The 18,160-nt window shown below is 36.8% G+C and overlaps 1 protein-coding gene across 3 annotated transcripts in view; it reads right to left on the reverse strand.

Moving 5' to 3' along the window:
• Positions 1–18,160, reverse strand: part of Arnt (aryl hydrocarbon receptor nuclear translocator) — a 76,109-nt gene that overhangs the window by 44,978 nt on the left and 12,971 nt on the right. For all 3 annotated transcript variants that reach the window (XM_076861791.1, XM_076861790.1, XM_076861789.1), the window contains exon 2: positions 414–525. In XM_076861791.1, the coding sequence (XP_076717906.1) occupies positions 414–525 (112 nt within the window). The remainder of the gene's footprint in view (positions 1–413; positions 526–18,160) is intronic.

Genomic DNA, 18,160 nt, shown 5'->3' on the forward strand with positions numbered 1-18,160 from the left:
TCACCTAGCATGCATGAGGCACTGGGTTCGATCCTCAGTACCATATAAAGTAAAATAAAGACATTGTGTCCGCCTATAACTAAAAAATAAATATTAAAAAAGAAGCTTATCAAAATGATTTTGAGAACAGATTAAAAGCTTAATGAAAGCAGCCAATAGTGAAATCTCTGTGCTTAGCCACGGTCCTTCATCTTGTAGTTTTTCGCTTTAAAAAAAAAATTACTTGTAAGAAATTTAGATAAAAACATCAATTCTATAAAAGGAAAAATCCAGGTGCTGAGGAGATATATGATCATAGTATACTAAGTAAGTAGTTGAAGTGAGACAGTTAAAAATAGCCAAGTGGGTTGATCAACTAAGTCAATCAGTGTTGTTTATAGGAGAAATATTCATGACACTATACTCAAACTTACCCTGGTCGCCGCTTAATAGCTCTCTGGACAATGGCTCCTCCACCTTGTATCCCAGGGGCAGGGTTTCCAGAGGCAATGGCTGGACCTAATGATGGTACATCTGATGTCATTTCTGTCATAGAAAAACATTTAAAAAAATAAGATCTCTGCTTGGGTCTATGAAAGGTTCAAGCTATGGATAAAATCTCAGTTATTTATTAGAACTGCCAAATATTCATATCCATATTGGTCTCCTTGAACTTTCACATTGGGAAATGGTTTTACCATATTTCAGTTTTCCCCATTTAGTAAAGTTTAGAATATGGAGTACCATATTCTGTAGCCTTCACTTTTAAAAAGTTTTATGTATTTATTTAGGTACCAGGGATTGAATAGGGATGCTCAACTACTGAGCCACATTCCCAGGCCTTTATGCATTTTATTTAGAGACAGGGTCTCGCTAAGTTACTTAGGGCCTCACTAAGTTTCTGAGGCTGGCTTTGAACTCACAATCCTTCTGCCTCAGGCTCTCGAGCCATAATAAGCTTTTTTTGGAGGGATACCAGAGATTGAACTCAGGGACATCTGACCACTGATCTACATCCCCAGGCCTATTTTGTATTTTATTTAGAGACAGGGTCTCAATGAGCTGCTTACCACCTTGCTTTTGCTGATAGCTTTGAACTCATGATCCTCCTGTCTCAGTCTCTCAAGCCGCTGAGATTACAAGCTTCCGCCACTGCACCCAGATCATAATAAGCTTTTAACAGTGACATAATATTAATGAAACAAACTCATACACAAAATGCATATTGGTTTATACATTTATAAATGTATAAATGTATACATTTATAAATGTATATTGGTTTATACATTTATTCATGCAACAAATATAACTGAACTACTTTTATATATTTTAATTAGAAAAGCAAACTGAAAAGCCTGATACTAATAATAACCTAAATTCAAATACTTAAAATAAAATTATAGAGTAAAACTGAAGCTGGGCATGTTGGCACAAACCTATACACCCAGCTACCTGGGAGGCTGAAACAGGAGACTGTGAGCTCAAGGTTAGCCTGGGCAATACAGTGAGACCCTGTCTCAAAAATAAATAAATAAATAAATAAGCAAGCAAGCAAGCAAGCAAGCTACTGGGTGCTGCACACCTGTAATTCCAGCTACTCAAGAGGCAAAGGCAAGAGGATCATTAAGTTCAAGATTTGAAGCAGCTTTGTGATACCCGTCTCAAAATAAAAAATAAAGAGGTCTGGGACTGTAGCTCAATGGTAGAGTGCTCCTAGATTAATCCTCAGTACTGAAAAGTAAATAAAAGTTTTTTTTTTAAAAAAGAAAGAAACAGAGTAAAACTGAAAGTCCCTCACTTTGTCTTTCTTGCCTGCTCCTAACAACTCACCTCTCCTTCCAATTAAATTCCATCTACCAGGAGTAACTACTGCTAACAGGTACATCTTATCTCTTTATCAATTTTCTCTAAGTTTATATATACTTATCTTTGGAATAAAAAACAGATACCTTTTTCCATAGTAAAAATGAAATTTTGCTCTGCAACTTCCTTTTTGTCATTTAAATATATATCATAGATACTGTACGTGTATTATACATAATATAAAATTATAAATAATATACAATCACACATATACCTCATTCTTTTTTAAAAACATTTTATTTTAGTTGTAGATGGACACAATATCTTTATTTTATTTATTTATTTTTTTATGAGGTGCTGAGGATGGAACCCAGTGCTTCACACATGCGAGGCAAGCACTCAACCACTGAGCCACAACCCCAGCCTACCTCATTCTTTTTTATGACTTCATGTTATTTGATTCATATTGTTTAACTATGTACCATGTATGTATGTATGTATGTATATATTTGGAATTTTTTATATTACAGAGCAAATTTTAATATTTTAGGATATGTCCCACAGGGATAAAAAACAACAACAACAAAAAAAAAAAAAACAAAAAAAAACACTAGGATAAAGTAACCTCTCAGTCCCAGGAGTGGTCCAGGGGAAAGAGAGGCTACCTGAAGTATGGAAACATAAAAGGGACCTCCTGCAGACTCAAGGCAAAGGGAATGCCATCAATGCTGGGACCTAAGCAATACACAAGGAATCATGAGCATGGTGGGGCTGACTCCAAGTTCATAGGCAAAGGGCAAAGGAATTAAACACAAAGCTATTTGGGCTCCTTCTTGTTTGCCTATGTTTGCTTCAGCAGCATGATCTCCAAGTCCCTTTGCTTATGTGGGCAGCAGCAGAAACCCATCACCTTGACCATTACCCTCAGAGTTGCACTGCTCGTTCACATTGGGATGGGCTCACACTGTTTACCATGGGCCATGGCTACAGCAGCAGCTCCGGTCTGTTTTGGTTATGTAAACTCATTCTGTCTGACACTGCAGGCCTCCAAATGTATCATATTTTATTCAACCATTCTCCAACTGACTGACACTAAGGTTATTCCCAATTTTTAACTATTATAAATAATGTACCATTATTATAAATAATATACATTTACATATAAAGCTTTAAGTACTCTTGCTATTTAGGATATATTTCTAAAAGTGAAATTTGTTTCTAAGCATATAAGCACTTAAAATTTTTGATATTATTAAATTTTTAATAACTGCTAGTAGAATTACTTGAAAACAGTTTCACATTATTTCCCACATTTTTATAAAGTGATTAGTAAATGAGAACATAGAAACCATTGAGCAATGATTCATATTTCTACATAGAAATAATTGAGCAATGATTCACATTTCCATTTACAATGAATATTCATTGGGGGTGTTCAAACCCATTCTTTGCACAATGTTAACTTCTTTTCTTTCTTTTTTTTCCTGCAGTAACAAATTTTAATTTAAATTTTTTTTAAATTTTTTTAATATTTATTTTTCAGTTTTTCGATGGACACAACATCTTTATTTTATTTATATGTGGTGCTGAGGATCGAACCCAGCGTCCCGCTCATGGCAGGCGAACGCGTTACCGCTTGAGCCACATCCCCAGCCCCTTAAAATTTTAATTTAAAATTATATTCAAAGTATATTCACACAATTCATATCTTTATACATGTACTTTGGAAAATAATGTCCATTATATTCCACCATCATTTCTAACCCCAAGCACTTAAAATTCTGATGGTTACTACTAAATTACATTCTAAAAAGACCGCAACACGACATACCTAAACTAATCCAGTATCAGAGAACCTATTTCATTCATTGGCATTCAATTTAGTTTAAAAAAATCTGAAATGTGGGGCTGGGGCTGTGGTTCAGTGATAGAGTGCTTGCCTTGCACATATGAGGTACCGGGAATCCTCAGCACCACATAAAAATAAATAAACAAAATAAAGGTACTGTGTCCATCGACAACTATATATATTTATTCTGAAATGTGAAATGCTCCAAAAAACCAAAATTTTTTTCGTGCCAATATGAGAGCACAAGTAGAAAATCTCATATCTGACTTCAATGTAATGGGCTAAAGTCAAAACATAATTACCTTTAAGCTATATTTAGGGGTACGGGGAGTACCAGGGATTGAATTCAGGGGCATTCAACCACTGAGCTGCATCCCCAGCCCAATTTTGTATTTTTTTTAGAGACAGGGTGTCACTGAGTTGCTGCGTCTCGCTATTGCTGAGGTTGGCTTTGAACACGCAATCCTCCTGTCTCAGCCTCCTGAGTTGCTGGGATTACAGGCATGCACCTGTGCCCTGCTTTAAACTATATGTTTAAAGTATAGGAAAACAATGTATTTTGTGATTATACTTGAATGCCATCCACAAGATATCTACCTTTATATATATATATATATGCAAATATTACAAAATTCAAAAAAATCTGAAATCTAAAACACTTCTTGTCCTAAGCATTTCAGATAAGGGATACTAAGTCTTTTTTATTTTTACCAATTTTTTTTAACATTTTTTAAATAGACACAATACTTTTATTTTATTTGTTTATTTTTAGAGGATCGAACCCAGTGCCTCACAAGTGCTAGGCAAGTGCAAGGCCACTGAGCCACAACTCAAGCCCGTATTTTTACCAAATCTTAAAGGTGAAAATGATACATTTGTTTTCCCTAGCATTATGTTTCCTTTTAAATTTGGAAGTCATCTGAAGTAAGAGTTGACTCTTCATAGCTTTCGTATTTTTATGATGAATAATGTGTGCTATGGCTTCGATATCATTTAACTGTTTAATGTGAGTGTCCACCAAAGGTCCACTGTTAAAGGCTTGATCCTCAGGTTGGCACTAGTGGGAAGTGTTGTTGAACCTTTGGGAGGTGGTGTCTAATGGAAGGTCCCTAGGTCACAGGGGTCATACCACTGAAAGGGATGTAGAAACTCACCCATCATGTTTTTTCCTTTACTTCTTCCTCCCTCTGTCTCCTGGCTCACAATGCACTAACTCCCATACACGCACTAACATCCACAGTCCTAAACAAAACTGAGCAGATATAGGCAACATGCCTTTCTACCTCCAGAACTATCACTAAATAAATCTCTTCTCTTCATAAATTAGTTACCTCAGATATTTCATTAAAGCAACATAAAGCAGACTAATACAAGATGTCCTTTTCTGATAAATTTGTAGTATGCAAAGATTAAGCCAGGCATGGTAATCCCAGTGACTAGGGAGCTGAGAGAGGAGGACCACAAATTCAAGGCTAGCCTAAGCAAAGCAAGATGCTGAACAACTCAGCGAGACCCTGTCTCTAAGTAAAACACAAAATAGCTAGGGATGTGGCTCAGTGGTTGAGTGCCTTTGAGTTCAGTCCCCAGTAACCACCCCCACCCCCCCAACCCCAGCAAAAAAAAAGATTAAGCCCTTTGTCTTTTATGTACTAAGAATATTCTTGGGCTGGGGATGTGGTTCAAGTGGTAGCATGCTTGCCTAGCATGCGTGGGGCACTGGGTTCGATCCTCAACACCACGTAAAAAAAAAAAAAAAAATGAAGTAAAGATATTGTGTCCACCTAAAATTAAGAAATAAATATTTTTAAAAAAGAATATTATCACCATCTATATTACCTTTACTATACAGTTTTCATTTTTATTAAATATTTTTAGTTGTTGGGCTGGGGCTGTAGCTCAGTGGCAGAGCACCTGCCTAGCACGTTTAATCCTTAGCACCACATAAAATAAACAAATAAAATAAAGGCATTCCATCCATCTACAACAACAAAAAATTTTTTAAAATATTTTTAGTTGTAGACGGACATAATATTTTACTTTATTTATTTATTTATTTTTGGTACCAGGGATTGAACTCAGGGGCACTCAGCCACTGAGCCACATCCCCAACCCTATTCTGAATTTTATTTAGAGAAAGGATCTCAGTGAGTTGCCTAGTGCCTCACATTACTGAGGCTGGCTTTGAACACGCAATCCTCCTGCCTCAGCCTCCTGAGCCACTGGGAATACAAGTATGTACTACCGCACCCAACTTATTTATTTATTTTTATTGACGCTGAGGATCAAACCCAATGCCTCACACATGCTAGCATTCTACCACTGAGCCTCAACCCTAGCCCACAGTTTTCATTTTTACATTGTTAAAGTTGCCAATGTTTTTCTAAATAGTTCCTAGACTTCTGCCTTGCTCAGGAAAGTTCACCTACCTCCTGGCTTTCTTCTACATTTTCTTAATACATTTTTGTTCACATTTTAGATCTTTAATTCATCTGGAATTTACTGGATATGGTTTATGGGATGCTAATTACAGTCAGGTGCTGCTTAATAGTTGAGGTGAACAATGAACTACATATACGATAGTCTATGAGATTACATCACCTAATGATATCATAGCCATCAGAGATTGTGTAAATACACTTTACAATGTTCACACAATGACAAAACTAACTGATGCATTTCTCAGAATTTATCCCTATTTTCTTCCAAGTGTATAGCTAATTATACCAACATTGTTTGCTTAATATTCCATTTTTTCCTCACTTATTTAAAAGTATATCCTTTATTATACATTAAATGGCTGTGGACATTTGGTGTCTTTCTACACTTGCACTTTGCATTAATGTATTTTTCTAATCCTATGTCAGTACTAAACACTTGATTATATCAGCTTTACATTATATCCTAATCACCTAATAGAAAAACTGTATTCCCCATTTTTTATTACATTTTCTTCTTAAATGTCACACACTGACTTTTGCTTCCAGAACAATGAAGTAGATATACCATTCCCTATTCCTTCTGCTAAATACAACAAAAATCCTGTGCATTATATAAAACAAATATGAGTACTTTGAAAATTGGTGAGAAAGGCAGAACAGCTAGAGACCTCACGATTAGAGGAATGACATAGAGATAAGTTCCCAGAATTTTCTTTTTATCTCCTATGTTCCAGACATGGGGCTGAAGAAGTCAGACACCTAGAAATGCCAAGGGGCAAAGACAAAAACAGCCCCTCAAAAGCCTGCTCCCTCTAGCCAAAGGATCAGAAAAAGGATACCTTCACAAAACAAAATAATACTTAGGGAACTGCCAATTTTGACAGGAAAAACTATGACCCCAGTCTTACCTATATAAGCAAAAGCTGAGTGGGGAGTGCAAACTTCTGCACTAGTAAAGCTACAATAAGGCACCTCAACATACCTATAGTGTGCCATCAGAGAAGGCCAAGTAGAGATCCAGAAGTTTCATCTTCCCTGGTCAGAAATAAGGACCTACCCTTTACCACGTATGTGGGAGGGATGATCTATAATTCCCATCAACACTCAGCATAACAAGATGTCCTCACCTCAGGTGTCAAAAGAGGCAAATGAGATTGGGTGTGGGGGTACACGCTCATAATCTCAGCAACTCGGAGGGCTGCAGCAGGAAGATGGCAAGTTCAAATCCAGCCTCAGCAACTTAGCAAGACCCCAAGAAACTTAGTGAGATCCTGTCACAAATTTTTTAAAAAAGTAAAAAAGGGGGGCTGGAGATGTGGCTCAAGCAGTAGCGCGCTCGCCTGGCATGCGTGCGGCCCGGGTTCAATCCTCAGCACCACATACAAACAAAGATGTTGTGTCTGCCAAATATTAAAAAATAAATAAATAAAGTCAATTGTTTAAAAAAAAAAAAAGTAAAAAGGGTAGGGATGGGACTAAGCGGTTAAGCGCACCTGAGTTCAATCATCCCTGGTACCAAAAAAAAAAAAAAAAAGGCAAAGTGGGAACCTCAAATTCTATCTCTACCTAGCAGTCTATATAATGCTTCCCTTTCTCCTGCCAAAGTCATGTCAATGAAAGGCAGCAAAAAAAAAAAAAAAAAAAAAAAAAAGAAGGTTTAAACATGCAACATCATACAACACAAAATTTTCCAGGTTTTAATTTAAAAAACCACCTGTCATACCAAGAATTAGAAAGATCTCATACGGAATGAATGGATGCCAACACTGAGATGACAACGTTACAATTAACTAACAAATATTTTTTAAGTATGTATGATAAAAATGCTTCAAAAGCACCTAAAAACACAGTTGAAACAAATGAAGGGGGAAAAAAATTTCAGCAAGGAAATAGGGGTTTTAAAAAGAACTCAATGAGTTCAATGCAATGCCAATCAAAATCCCAAAGGCATTTCTTGTGGAAATAGATAAAGCAATCATGAAATTCATATGGAAAAATAAAAGACCCAGAATAGCAAAAGCAATTCTAAGCAGGAAGTGTGAATCAGGAGGTGTAGCCATACCAGATTTCAAACTGTACTACAAAGCAATAGTAACAAAAACAGCATGGTACTGGTACCAAAACAGGCGGGTGGACCAATGGTATAGAATAGAGGACACAGAAACCAATCCACAAAATTACAATTATCTTATATTCGATAAAGGGGCTAAAAGCATGCAATGGAGGAAGGATAGCATCTTTAACAAATGGTGCTGGGAAAACTGGAAATCCATATGCAACAAAATGAAACTGAATCCCCTCCTCTCGCCATGCACAAAAGTTAACTCAAAATGGATCAAGGACTTTGATATCAAATCAGAGACTATGCGTCTGATAGAAGAAAAAGTTGGTTCCGATCTACATATTGTGGGGTCGGGCTCCAAATTCCTTAATAGGACACCCATAGCACAAGAGTTAATAACAAGAATCAACAAATAGGACTTACTTATACTAAAAAGTTTTTTCTCAGCAAGAGAAACAATAAGAGAGGTAAACAGGGAGCCTACATCATGGGAACAAATTTTTACTCCTCACACTTCAGATAGAGCCCTAATATCCAGAGTATACAAAGAACTCAAAAAATTAAACAAGAAGAAAACAAATAACCCAATCAACAAATGGGCCAAAGACCTGAACAGACACTTCTCAGAGGAGGACATACAATCAATCAACAAGTACATGAAAAAATTCTCACCATCTCTAGCAGTCAGAGAAATGCAAATCAAAACCACCCTAAGATACCATCTCACTCCAGAAAGATTGGCAGCCATTATGAAGTCAAACAACAACAAGTGCTGGCGAGGATGTGGGGAAAAGGGTACTCTTGTACATTGCTGGTGGGACTGCAAATTGGTGCGGCCAATATGGAAAGCAGTATGGAGATTCCTGGAAAATCTGGGAATGGAACCACCATTTGACCCAGCTATTGCCTTTCTCGGACTATTCCCTGAAGACCTTAAAAGAGCGAACTACAGGGATACTGCCACATCGATGTTCATAGCAGCACAATTCACAATAGCTAGACTGTGGAACCAACCCCGATGCCCCTCAATAGATGAATGGATAAAAAAAAATGTGACATTTATACACAATGGAGTACTACGCAGCACTAAGAAATGACAAAATCATGGAATTTGCAAGGAAATGGATGGCATTAGAGCAGATTATGCTAAGTGAAGCTAGCCAATCCCTAAAAAACAAATGCCAAATGTCTTCTTTGATATAATGAGAGCAACTAAGAACAGAGCAGGGAGGAAGAGCAGGAAGAAAAGATTAACATTAAACAGAGTCATGAGGTGGGAGGGAAAGGGAGAGAAAAGGGAAATTGCATGGAAATGGAAGGAGACCCTCATTGTTATACAAAATTACATATAAGAGGTTGTGAGGGGAATGGGAAAAAAATAAGGAGAGAAATGAATTACAGTAGATGGGGTAGAGAAAGATGGGAGGGGAGGGGAGGGGGGATAGTAGAGGATAGGAAAGGTAGCAGAATACAACAGTTACTATTATGGCATTATGTAAAACTGTGGATGTGTAACCGATGTGATTCTGCAATCTTTGTAATGTTTTGAATAACCAATAAAAAAAAATAAAAATAAAACTGCTGCTGAGAAACAGTGAAAAAAAAATAAAAAAATAAAAAGAACTCAATGAGGGCTGGGGTTGTAGCTCAGCAGTAGAGTGCTTGCCTTGGATGTCATGAGGCACTGGCTTCAATTCTCAGCACTGCATATAAATAAAAAATAAAGGTCCAACAACAACTAAAACAAACAAATAAATAAGTATTTTTTTAAAAAAAGAACTCAATGGAAATTTTAGAATTAAAAAATATAATAACTGAAATAAAACTTCATGATGATCTCAGCAACAGAACAGAGGACATAAAAGAAATAATCTGTGAAATGAAAGACAAAACACTAGAAATTACCTAATCTTAATGACAGAAAACAGACTGTAGGAAAAAATAGACATGAAAAAAAAATTGACAGAGCCTAGGGAACCCTGGTGCTAAAACAAAAACATCTAACATTTCTGTCACTGGAATCTTATAAAGACATGAGAAAGAAGGCAGAGCTGAAAAGATAACATCTGGAAAATTACCAACTATGGTAGAAGATACAAACCTACAGATTCAAGAAGTTGTTTGAACCCCCAAAAATCCATTAAAACAACATCATAATTAAACTTCTGGAAAGTAAAAACTAAGGAAAAATCTTGAAAACAGCTACAGAAAAATGGCACCTTAATTACAAGGGGAAAACAATTCAAATGACATTTAACTTTTCATCAATAATCATGGGAGGCCAGAAATAAGTGGGATGACATTTTTTTTCTAAGTATGAAAGAATAGAACTGCCAACCTAGAATTCTAACACTCAGTAAAAATATCACTAGGGAATAAGGGGAAAATTAAGACATTCTCCAATAAAGGAAAATTACAAAGAATTTGCCAACAGCAGACCTATCCTAAGAGACTGATTAGAGAAAATCATTTAAACACCAGGGACATTATAAAAGAGGGAATTTTGCAACATCAGAAAAGAAGAAAGATCACAGTAAGCAAAATTCAGGTAAAAATCAATAGTTTCACTTATTTTGTGTTTTCTAAATTATGTTTAGTAAAAACTACAACACTGTCCAATGTGTTTCTAATATGTAGCCCATATACTTAATATAATTATATAAGAGGGTTATACATACAAATGGAGGTAAGGTTTTTACACTTTACTCAAAATGGTAAAATGAAGACATCACTGGACTATGTAGTTTATATATGGTGTAATGCCTAAAACAGTCACTAGAAGGCTATCCAATTAGGTATACTATAAAACACTATTGGTAAAATGATTAACCTACAGAAAGGCAAGAAAAAAAAACCAGAGAAACAAAACAAAGAGAAAAGAAAAAATAAAGTAGCAGACTTAAGCTTTCACATACCAATAATTTTATTCAATGTAAATGGTCTAAATACACCAATTAAAAGGCAAAGATAGGCAAAGTGAATCAGAAAACACGACCCAACAATACATGCTATGTACAAGAAACTCATTTCAGGGCTAGAAGTGTAACTCAGTGGTAGAGTGCTTGCCTAGCATGTGCAAGACCCCAGGTTCAATCCCCAGCAATGCACTAACAAACAAAAAACCCTAAGAAACTCACTTCAGGTAATAAGTAAAAAGATAGAAAAATATATCTTGTACATATTAATCAAAGGAAAGTAGGAGTGGCTATATTTAGCAATAAGCAGATAAAACTGATTATAAATAAATCAGATAAAATAGCAAATAAAATTTATTAGATAAAAGAGATTTTAAAATAATAAGGCAATTCACCAAGAAAACACAGCTACCAGACACAGTGGTACACACCTGTAATCTCAGCAGCACAGGGGGGGGGGGGGGGGGCCTGAGGCAGGAGGATTTTGAGTTCAAATCAGCCTCAGCAACTTAGCAAGGTCCTAAGCAACAAAGCAAGACCCTGTCTCAAAATAAAACAGATGTGGCTCAATGGTTAAGCATCCCTGGGTTCAATTCCTGGTAACCAAAAAAGAAAAAGAAAAAGAAAATACAGCTATTCTAAATCGGCATGCACCAAACAAGAAAAGTGCAAAATATGCAAAACAAAAACTGACAGAACTGAAAGGAGAAAACAATCATAGTTGGAGACTTGAAAAACCCTCTGAACAAATGACAATTAGAAAATCAGCAAAGATGGCTAGGGGTTGAATCCCCATCACCTCAAAAAGAAGGTGGGGGGTGCTGGTTGTGGCTCAGTAGTAGCGCTTGCCTAGCATGTGTGAGGCAGAGTTCAATCCTCAGCACCACATAAAAATAAATAAAATAAGGGTATTGTTTCCATCTACAACTAAAAATAGTAAAAAGAGAGGAAAGGAGAGAGAAAGAGAAAAGAAAAGAAAATCCATAAAGAAATGGAGGAAATCAACTTTATCAACCAACAGGCTCTGATTAACATGTATAGAAACATACCAACAACAGAAAATACACATTCTTTTCTTTCTTTTGGGTGTAGTTTTAGGGATTAAACCCAGGGGTGCTCTACCACTAAGATACATCCTAAGTCCTTTTTATTTTTCATTTTGAGACAGAGTCTTGCTAAATTGCCCAGGCTGGTATCAAACTTACAACAGTCCTGCCTTAGCCTCCTAAATTCCAGGAATTATAGGCATGTATCAACACATCTAGAGATACAAGTGTCCCTGAAAAATATGCCAAGGTAGACCAGATCTGAGGCCATTAAAAAAAAAAAAAAAACCCCATACAGCTAATATTGTACTCACGATAAAATACAGGATTCTGCTTTTCACCTGAGACTGGAAAATGTGCAAGAATGTCTTCTTTCACAATTTAAACAGTGTGGGAAGTTAGAAGTTATAGCCAAAACAAAAATTCTAGAAAAGGAAATAAAAGGTATACAGATCCTAAAAGACTCTGCAAAAGAACCCATCAAAGGATGAAAAGACAAGTTACAGAGATAGAGTAAACATTGGCAAACCATATATCCACAAAAAAATTAATATCCAAAGTATAAAAAGAACTCTCAAAACTCAACACTAAAAAAGCAAACAGTTCAAATATAACATGGGCAAAAGTCATGAAAAGATATAGTGAGAAAAGTGAACCAGTAGGCATCACAAAAACAGACGTTAAATTCTACTTCTGAGCTATAGTTACAAAAACAGAATGGTATTGACACCAAAACAGACATGAAAATCAGCAGGACAGAATAGAAGACACAAAAACAAACCCACATAAATACAGTTACCTCATATTAGACAAAGGCACCATAAATATACATTGGAGGAAAGATAGCCTCTTCAACAAATGACCCTGGGAAAACTTGAAATCCATATGTAGCAGAATGAAATTGAACTCCTATCTCTCACAAAATTCAACTCACAGTGGATAAAGGACCTAGGCCTTAGACATGAAACCCTGCACCTACTACAAGAAAATGTAGGCCCAAAACTTCATCATGTCAACTTAAGAACCGATTTCCTACACAAGATCCTAAAGCACAAGAAGTAAAATCAAGAATCAATAAAGAAGTGGTTATCAAACTAAAAAGCTTCTTCACAGCAAAGGAAATAATCAAGAACATAAACAGCCAGCCTACAGAATGGGAAAAAATCCTTGCCACCTGCAACTCAGAGCATTAATCTCCAGGATATATAAAGAACTCAAAAATATTTACACCAAAAAACAACAACAACAAAATCAAATAACACAATAAATGGGCAAAGGAACTGAACAGGCACTTCACAGAAAAAATATGAATAATCAACAAATATAGGAAAAAATGTTCAACTTCTCTAGCAATTAGAGAAATGCAAATTAAAACTACACTGAAATTCTATCTCACTCTAGTCAGAATAGAAATTAGCAAGAATACAAGTAATAATAAATTGTTGGCAAGGATGTGAGAAAAATGGTACACTCATACATTGCTGGAAGGACTGTAAATTGGTGCAACCACTCTGGACAGCAGTATGCAGATTCCTAAGAAAACTTGGAATGGAACCAACATTTGACCCAGTTATCCCATTCCTCAGTATATCCCCCAAAGGACTTAAAAATCAGCATACTCCAGTTACGGAGCCACATCAATGTTTATAGCAGCTCAATTCACAATAGTTAAGTTATGGAACTAACCTAGGTGCCTTCAACAAATGACTGGGGGAAAAAAGTGGTATATATACACAATGAAATATTATTCAGCCATAAAAAAGAAAGACTTTATAATTTTTGCCAGTAAATTGAGAGATCTGGAGACTATCATACTAAGTGAAATAAGCCAATCCAAAAAAAAAAAAAAAAAGACCAAATGTTCTCTCTGACATGTGGATGCTAACACAATAAGTTAGGGGCAGACGGAAGAACAGAAATTCATTGGATTAGACAAAAGGGAATGAAGGGAAGGGAGAGGAAATGAGAATAGGAAAGACAATACAATGGACTGGACATAACTTTCCTCTGTTCATACAAGAATATACCACCAGTGAAACTCCACATCATGTACAACCATGGGAAAATGGAAGGTGGGAGTAAACCCAAATGGAGTTACAAGAAGGATTAAAATTCATACTAAAGAACATCACATTTTTGAGGAAAATAGAAAGGGGGGTAAACCCAAATGAGAGATGATTAAAATTCAGGTTGAAGGACACAACCAATAGCCTTGATACTTTTTCAATGCCTGTTTTAACACAGATTTAGCTCCATGCTCTACCCCAAACCACATAAGCCCCTAAGTTAGCACACAAAAATGGGTTTATCTGCTATCTGGTCCCCTCTCATTCTCTCTCTTCTCATGTAAATACATCATACTTTATTTATTCTTCCTTTCCTTTATTGTACGTGGATTTCAAGACAATAACCCAGAAGGAAAATTGGTGATGTGGGGAATCTAGTTTCATCTCATTCTGACTTTAATCACCAAGCCACATCCCCAGTACTTTTTGTTGTTGTTGTTGTTATTGTTGTTCAATTTTGAGACAGGGTCTCACTAAGCTCATTAGGTCCTCACTAAATTGCTAAGGCTGACTTTTAACTTGTAATCCTCCTGTCTCAGCCTCCAAAACCACTGGGATTAGGGGCAGGTACCGAGATGACTGGCCCAGGCATTTTTTCCTAGGAAAATGGAAGACCTACCTTTGCACAAAAATCTGTACACAAGGGGCTGGGATTGTGGTTCAGTGGTAGAGCACTTGCCTAGCACATGTAAGGCAGAGTTCAATCCTCAGCACCACATAAAAATAAATAAATAAAGGTATTATGTCCGGGCCGGGGATGTGGCTCAAGTGGTAGCGCGCTCGCTTGGCATGCTTGCGGCCCGGGTTCGATCCTCAGCACCACATACAAAGATGTTGTATCTGCCAAAAACTAAAAAAAGTAAATATTAAAAAAATTCTCTCTTTCTCTCTTAAAAAAAAAAAAAAAAAAAAAAAAAAAAAAAGTATTAAGTATTATGTCCCTCTACAACTAAAAATATTTTTTTTAAAAAAGTGTACACAAGGGCTGCGGATGTGGCTCAAGCGGTAGCGCGCTCGCCTGGCATGCGTGTGGCCCGGGTTCGATCCTCAGCACCACATACAGACAAAGATGTTGTGTCCGCCAAATACTAAAAAATAAATATTAAAATTCTCTCTCCCTCTCTCTCCTCTCTCTCTCACTCTTTCTTTAAAAAAAAAAAAGTGTACACAAAAGTTCACAGCAGTTTTATTTGTAATAACCAAAAACTGATTTTAAAAAAGATATCTTTCTTTTTTTTTTTTTTTTAAAGAGAGAGTGAGAGAGAGAGAGAGAGAGAGAATTTTTTGATATTTTATTCTTTAGTTATCGGCGGACACAACATCTTTGTTTGTATGTGGTGCTGAGAATCCAACCCAGGCCGCACGCATGCCAGGCGAGCGCGCTACCGCTTGAGCCACATCCCCAGCCCCTAAAAAAGATATCTTTCAACCAGAGGAATGGTTAAACAAACATACCATTACCATTGCAATAAAAAAAAAAAAAATCAATTGATACACTATCATCTTATGTACTGAATAACATTCTTTTTTTGTTTTTGGTTTTTGTATTGGGGATTGAACCCAGGGGTGCTTAACCATGGAGCCACATCCCCAGTCCTTTTTTTATATTTTATTTAGACACAGGGTATCGCTGAGTTGCTAAGTGCCTCCCTTCGTTGCTGAGGCTGGCTTTAAACTCATAATCCTCCTGCCTCAACCTCCCAAGTCGCTGGGATCACAGGCATGCATCACTGCACCTTGCTATATGTACTAAATAACATTGTAAGAAGAGTTCCATAGGTGTCTCCAAACTACCAAGAGGGTTCATAGCATACAAAGATTAAGAAACTTGATCTAGAGGCTGGGGTTGTGGTTCAGTGGTAGAGTGCTTGCCTAGCACGTGTGAAGTACTGGGTTCCATCCTTAACATAACATAAAATTAAATAAATAAAATAAAGGTATTGTGCCCATCTACAACTAAAAAATATTTTTAAAAAAAACTTGACCTAGAGAATTTCCACAATGAATATGGAAATCTTCACCTTCATATCTTCCCTTTAGTTTGCTAATGACATGAAACACTCCCAGCCCTTTTCACTTTTTAAATTTTTAGCAGGATCTCTCTAAGTCTGAGAATAGCTTCAAATATGCATTCTCCTGTCTCGGCCTCCTGAGTCACTGGAATTACAGGCATGTACCACAATTGCTGGCTACTAGGAACCATTTTTTAGTTCCTGGAACAACCGTACTTGAAAATAGTAATGGGTTGCATCCTGTAAAAATGCATGTCATCCAGAACCTCAGAATGTGTTTTTAGTTGGAAATAAGGTCTCTCAAGATGCAATTAGTTGGGCTGAGGTTATGGCTTGGCAGTAGCACACTTGCCTGGCATGCATGAGGCACTGGGTTCGAGTCTCAGCACCACATATAAATAAATGTCAATTAACAAATGTTAAAAAAACAAAGATGCAATTAGTTAAGCTTGAGGTCACAATGGATTGGGGGTTAGGGGCTCTAGACCCAAAGACTATTGTCTAAGGGGGAAAAAAAAAGAGAGACAGAGAGAGAAGAATATTCAGATAGAGGCAAAGAAATTGGGAGTGGTTGATCTATAACCTAGAAGATAGAAGCGGTGTCTCCTTCAAGGCCTTCATATAGAACCAGCCCTATCATATCTTCATTTCACATCTTGAGACTCTAGAACTGCAAGAGAATCCTTCCAATTTGTGTTCTTTTAGCAACCTTGGGGAACTACACAATAACAATGTATGGTTCATTTAATAAACTGCTAGACTCGGTATACTAAGATTAGTTCTATCTATTGTATTCATGCATTCATTCTGGAGATCAAAACCAGGGCCACAGATGGATTAACTCCATTAAAATTGGAGAGAAACTTATTGTGACATTAAGGGTACCACAGTTAAGGAGTATTTTTAGTATGCTGAACTCAAGTACTTTCTATAAAAACCACAGTCTAGCCAGGCACCATGATGCATGCCTGTAATCCCAGCAATTTGGGAGGCTGAAGCATGAGGATCGGAAGTACAAGGTCAGTCTCAGCAATTTATCAAAGCCCTGAGTCAAAATAAAAAGAGGCTGGAGATTGTAGCTCTATGGTAAAGTGCCCTGGGTTCAATTCCCAGTACCAAACACACACACACACACACACACACACACACACACATACACAATCTGACAGAAATTACAGCAACAGATTTTAATCACTCAATATATTCTCCCAAACTTATAAACTTATTTCTAAATATAAGTTGCTTTTCTGAAGCCTGAGGTTGTAGCTCAGTGGTAGTGCTTGCTTAGCACGTGTGAAGAGTTGGGTTCAGGGCTGGGATTGTGGCTCAGCCGTAGAGCGCTCGCCTAGCTTGCACAGGGTCCTGGGTTCGATCCTCAGTACCACATGAAAATAAATAAAGGTATTGTGTCCAACTACAACTAAAGAATAAATACTTATTAAAAAAAAAAAAAGAATGGGTTCAATCATCGGCGCCACATAAAAATAAATAAATAAATGTATATGTCCATCTACAACTAAAAATACTTTTTTTAATATTTTATTTTTTTAGTTTTGGCGGACACAACATCTATGTTTGTATGTGGTGCTGAGGCTCAAACCCGGGCCGCACACATGCCGGGCGAGTGCACCACTGCTTGAGCCACATCCCCAGCCCCATACAACTAAAAATATTTTTAAAAAAATAAAACTTGGGGACTGGGGATGTTGCTCAAGCGGTAGCACGCTCGCCTGGCATGCGCACTCTCCTGGCATGCACAGGGCGCTGGGTTCGATCCTCAGCACCACATAAAAATAAAGATGTTGTGTCCACCGAAAACTAAAAAATAAATATTAAAAAATTCTCTCTCTCTCTCTTAAAAAAAAAAAACTTGGGCTGGTGTTGTATAGCTCAATGGTAGAGCACTTGCCTCACATGCGTGAGGCACTGGGTTCAATCCTCAGCACCACATAAAAATAAATAAATAAAAATAAAGATACTGTGTGGGGTT

Source organism: Callospermophilus lateralis, chromosome 7 (assembly GCF_048772815.1).
Source record: "Callospermophilus lateralis isolate mCalLat2 chromosome 7, mCalLat2.hap1, whole genome shotgun sequence".
Taxonomy (NCBI): Eukaryota; Metazoa; Chordata; class Mammalia; order Rodentia; family Sciuridae; genus Callospermophilus; species Callospermophilus lateralis.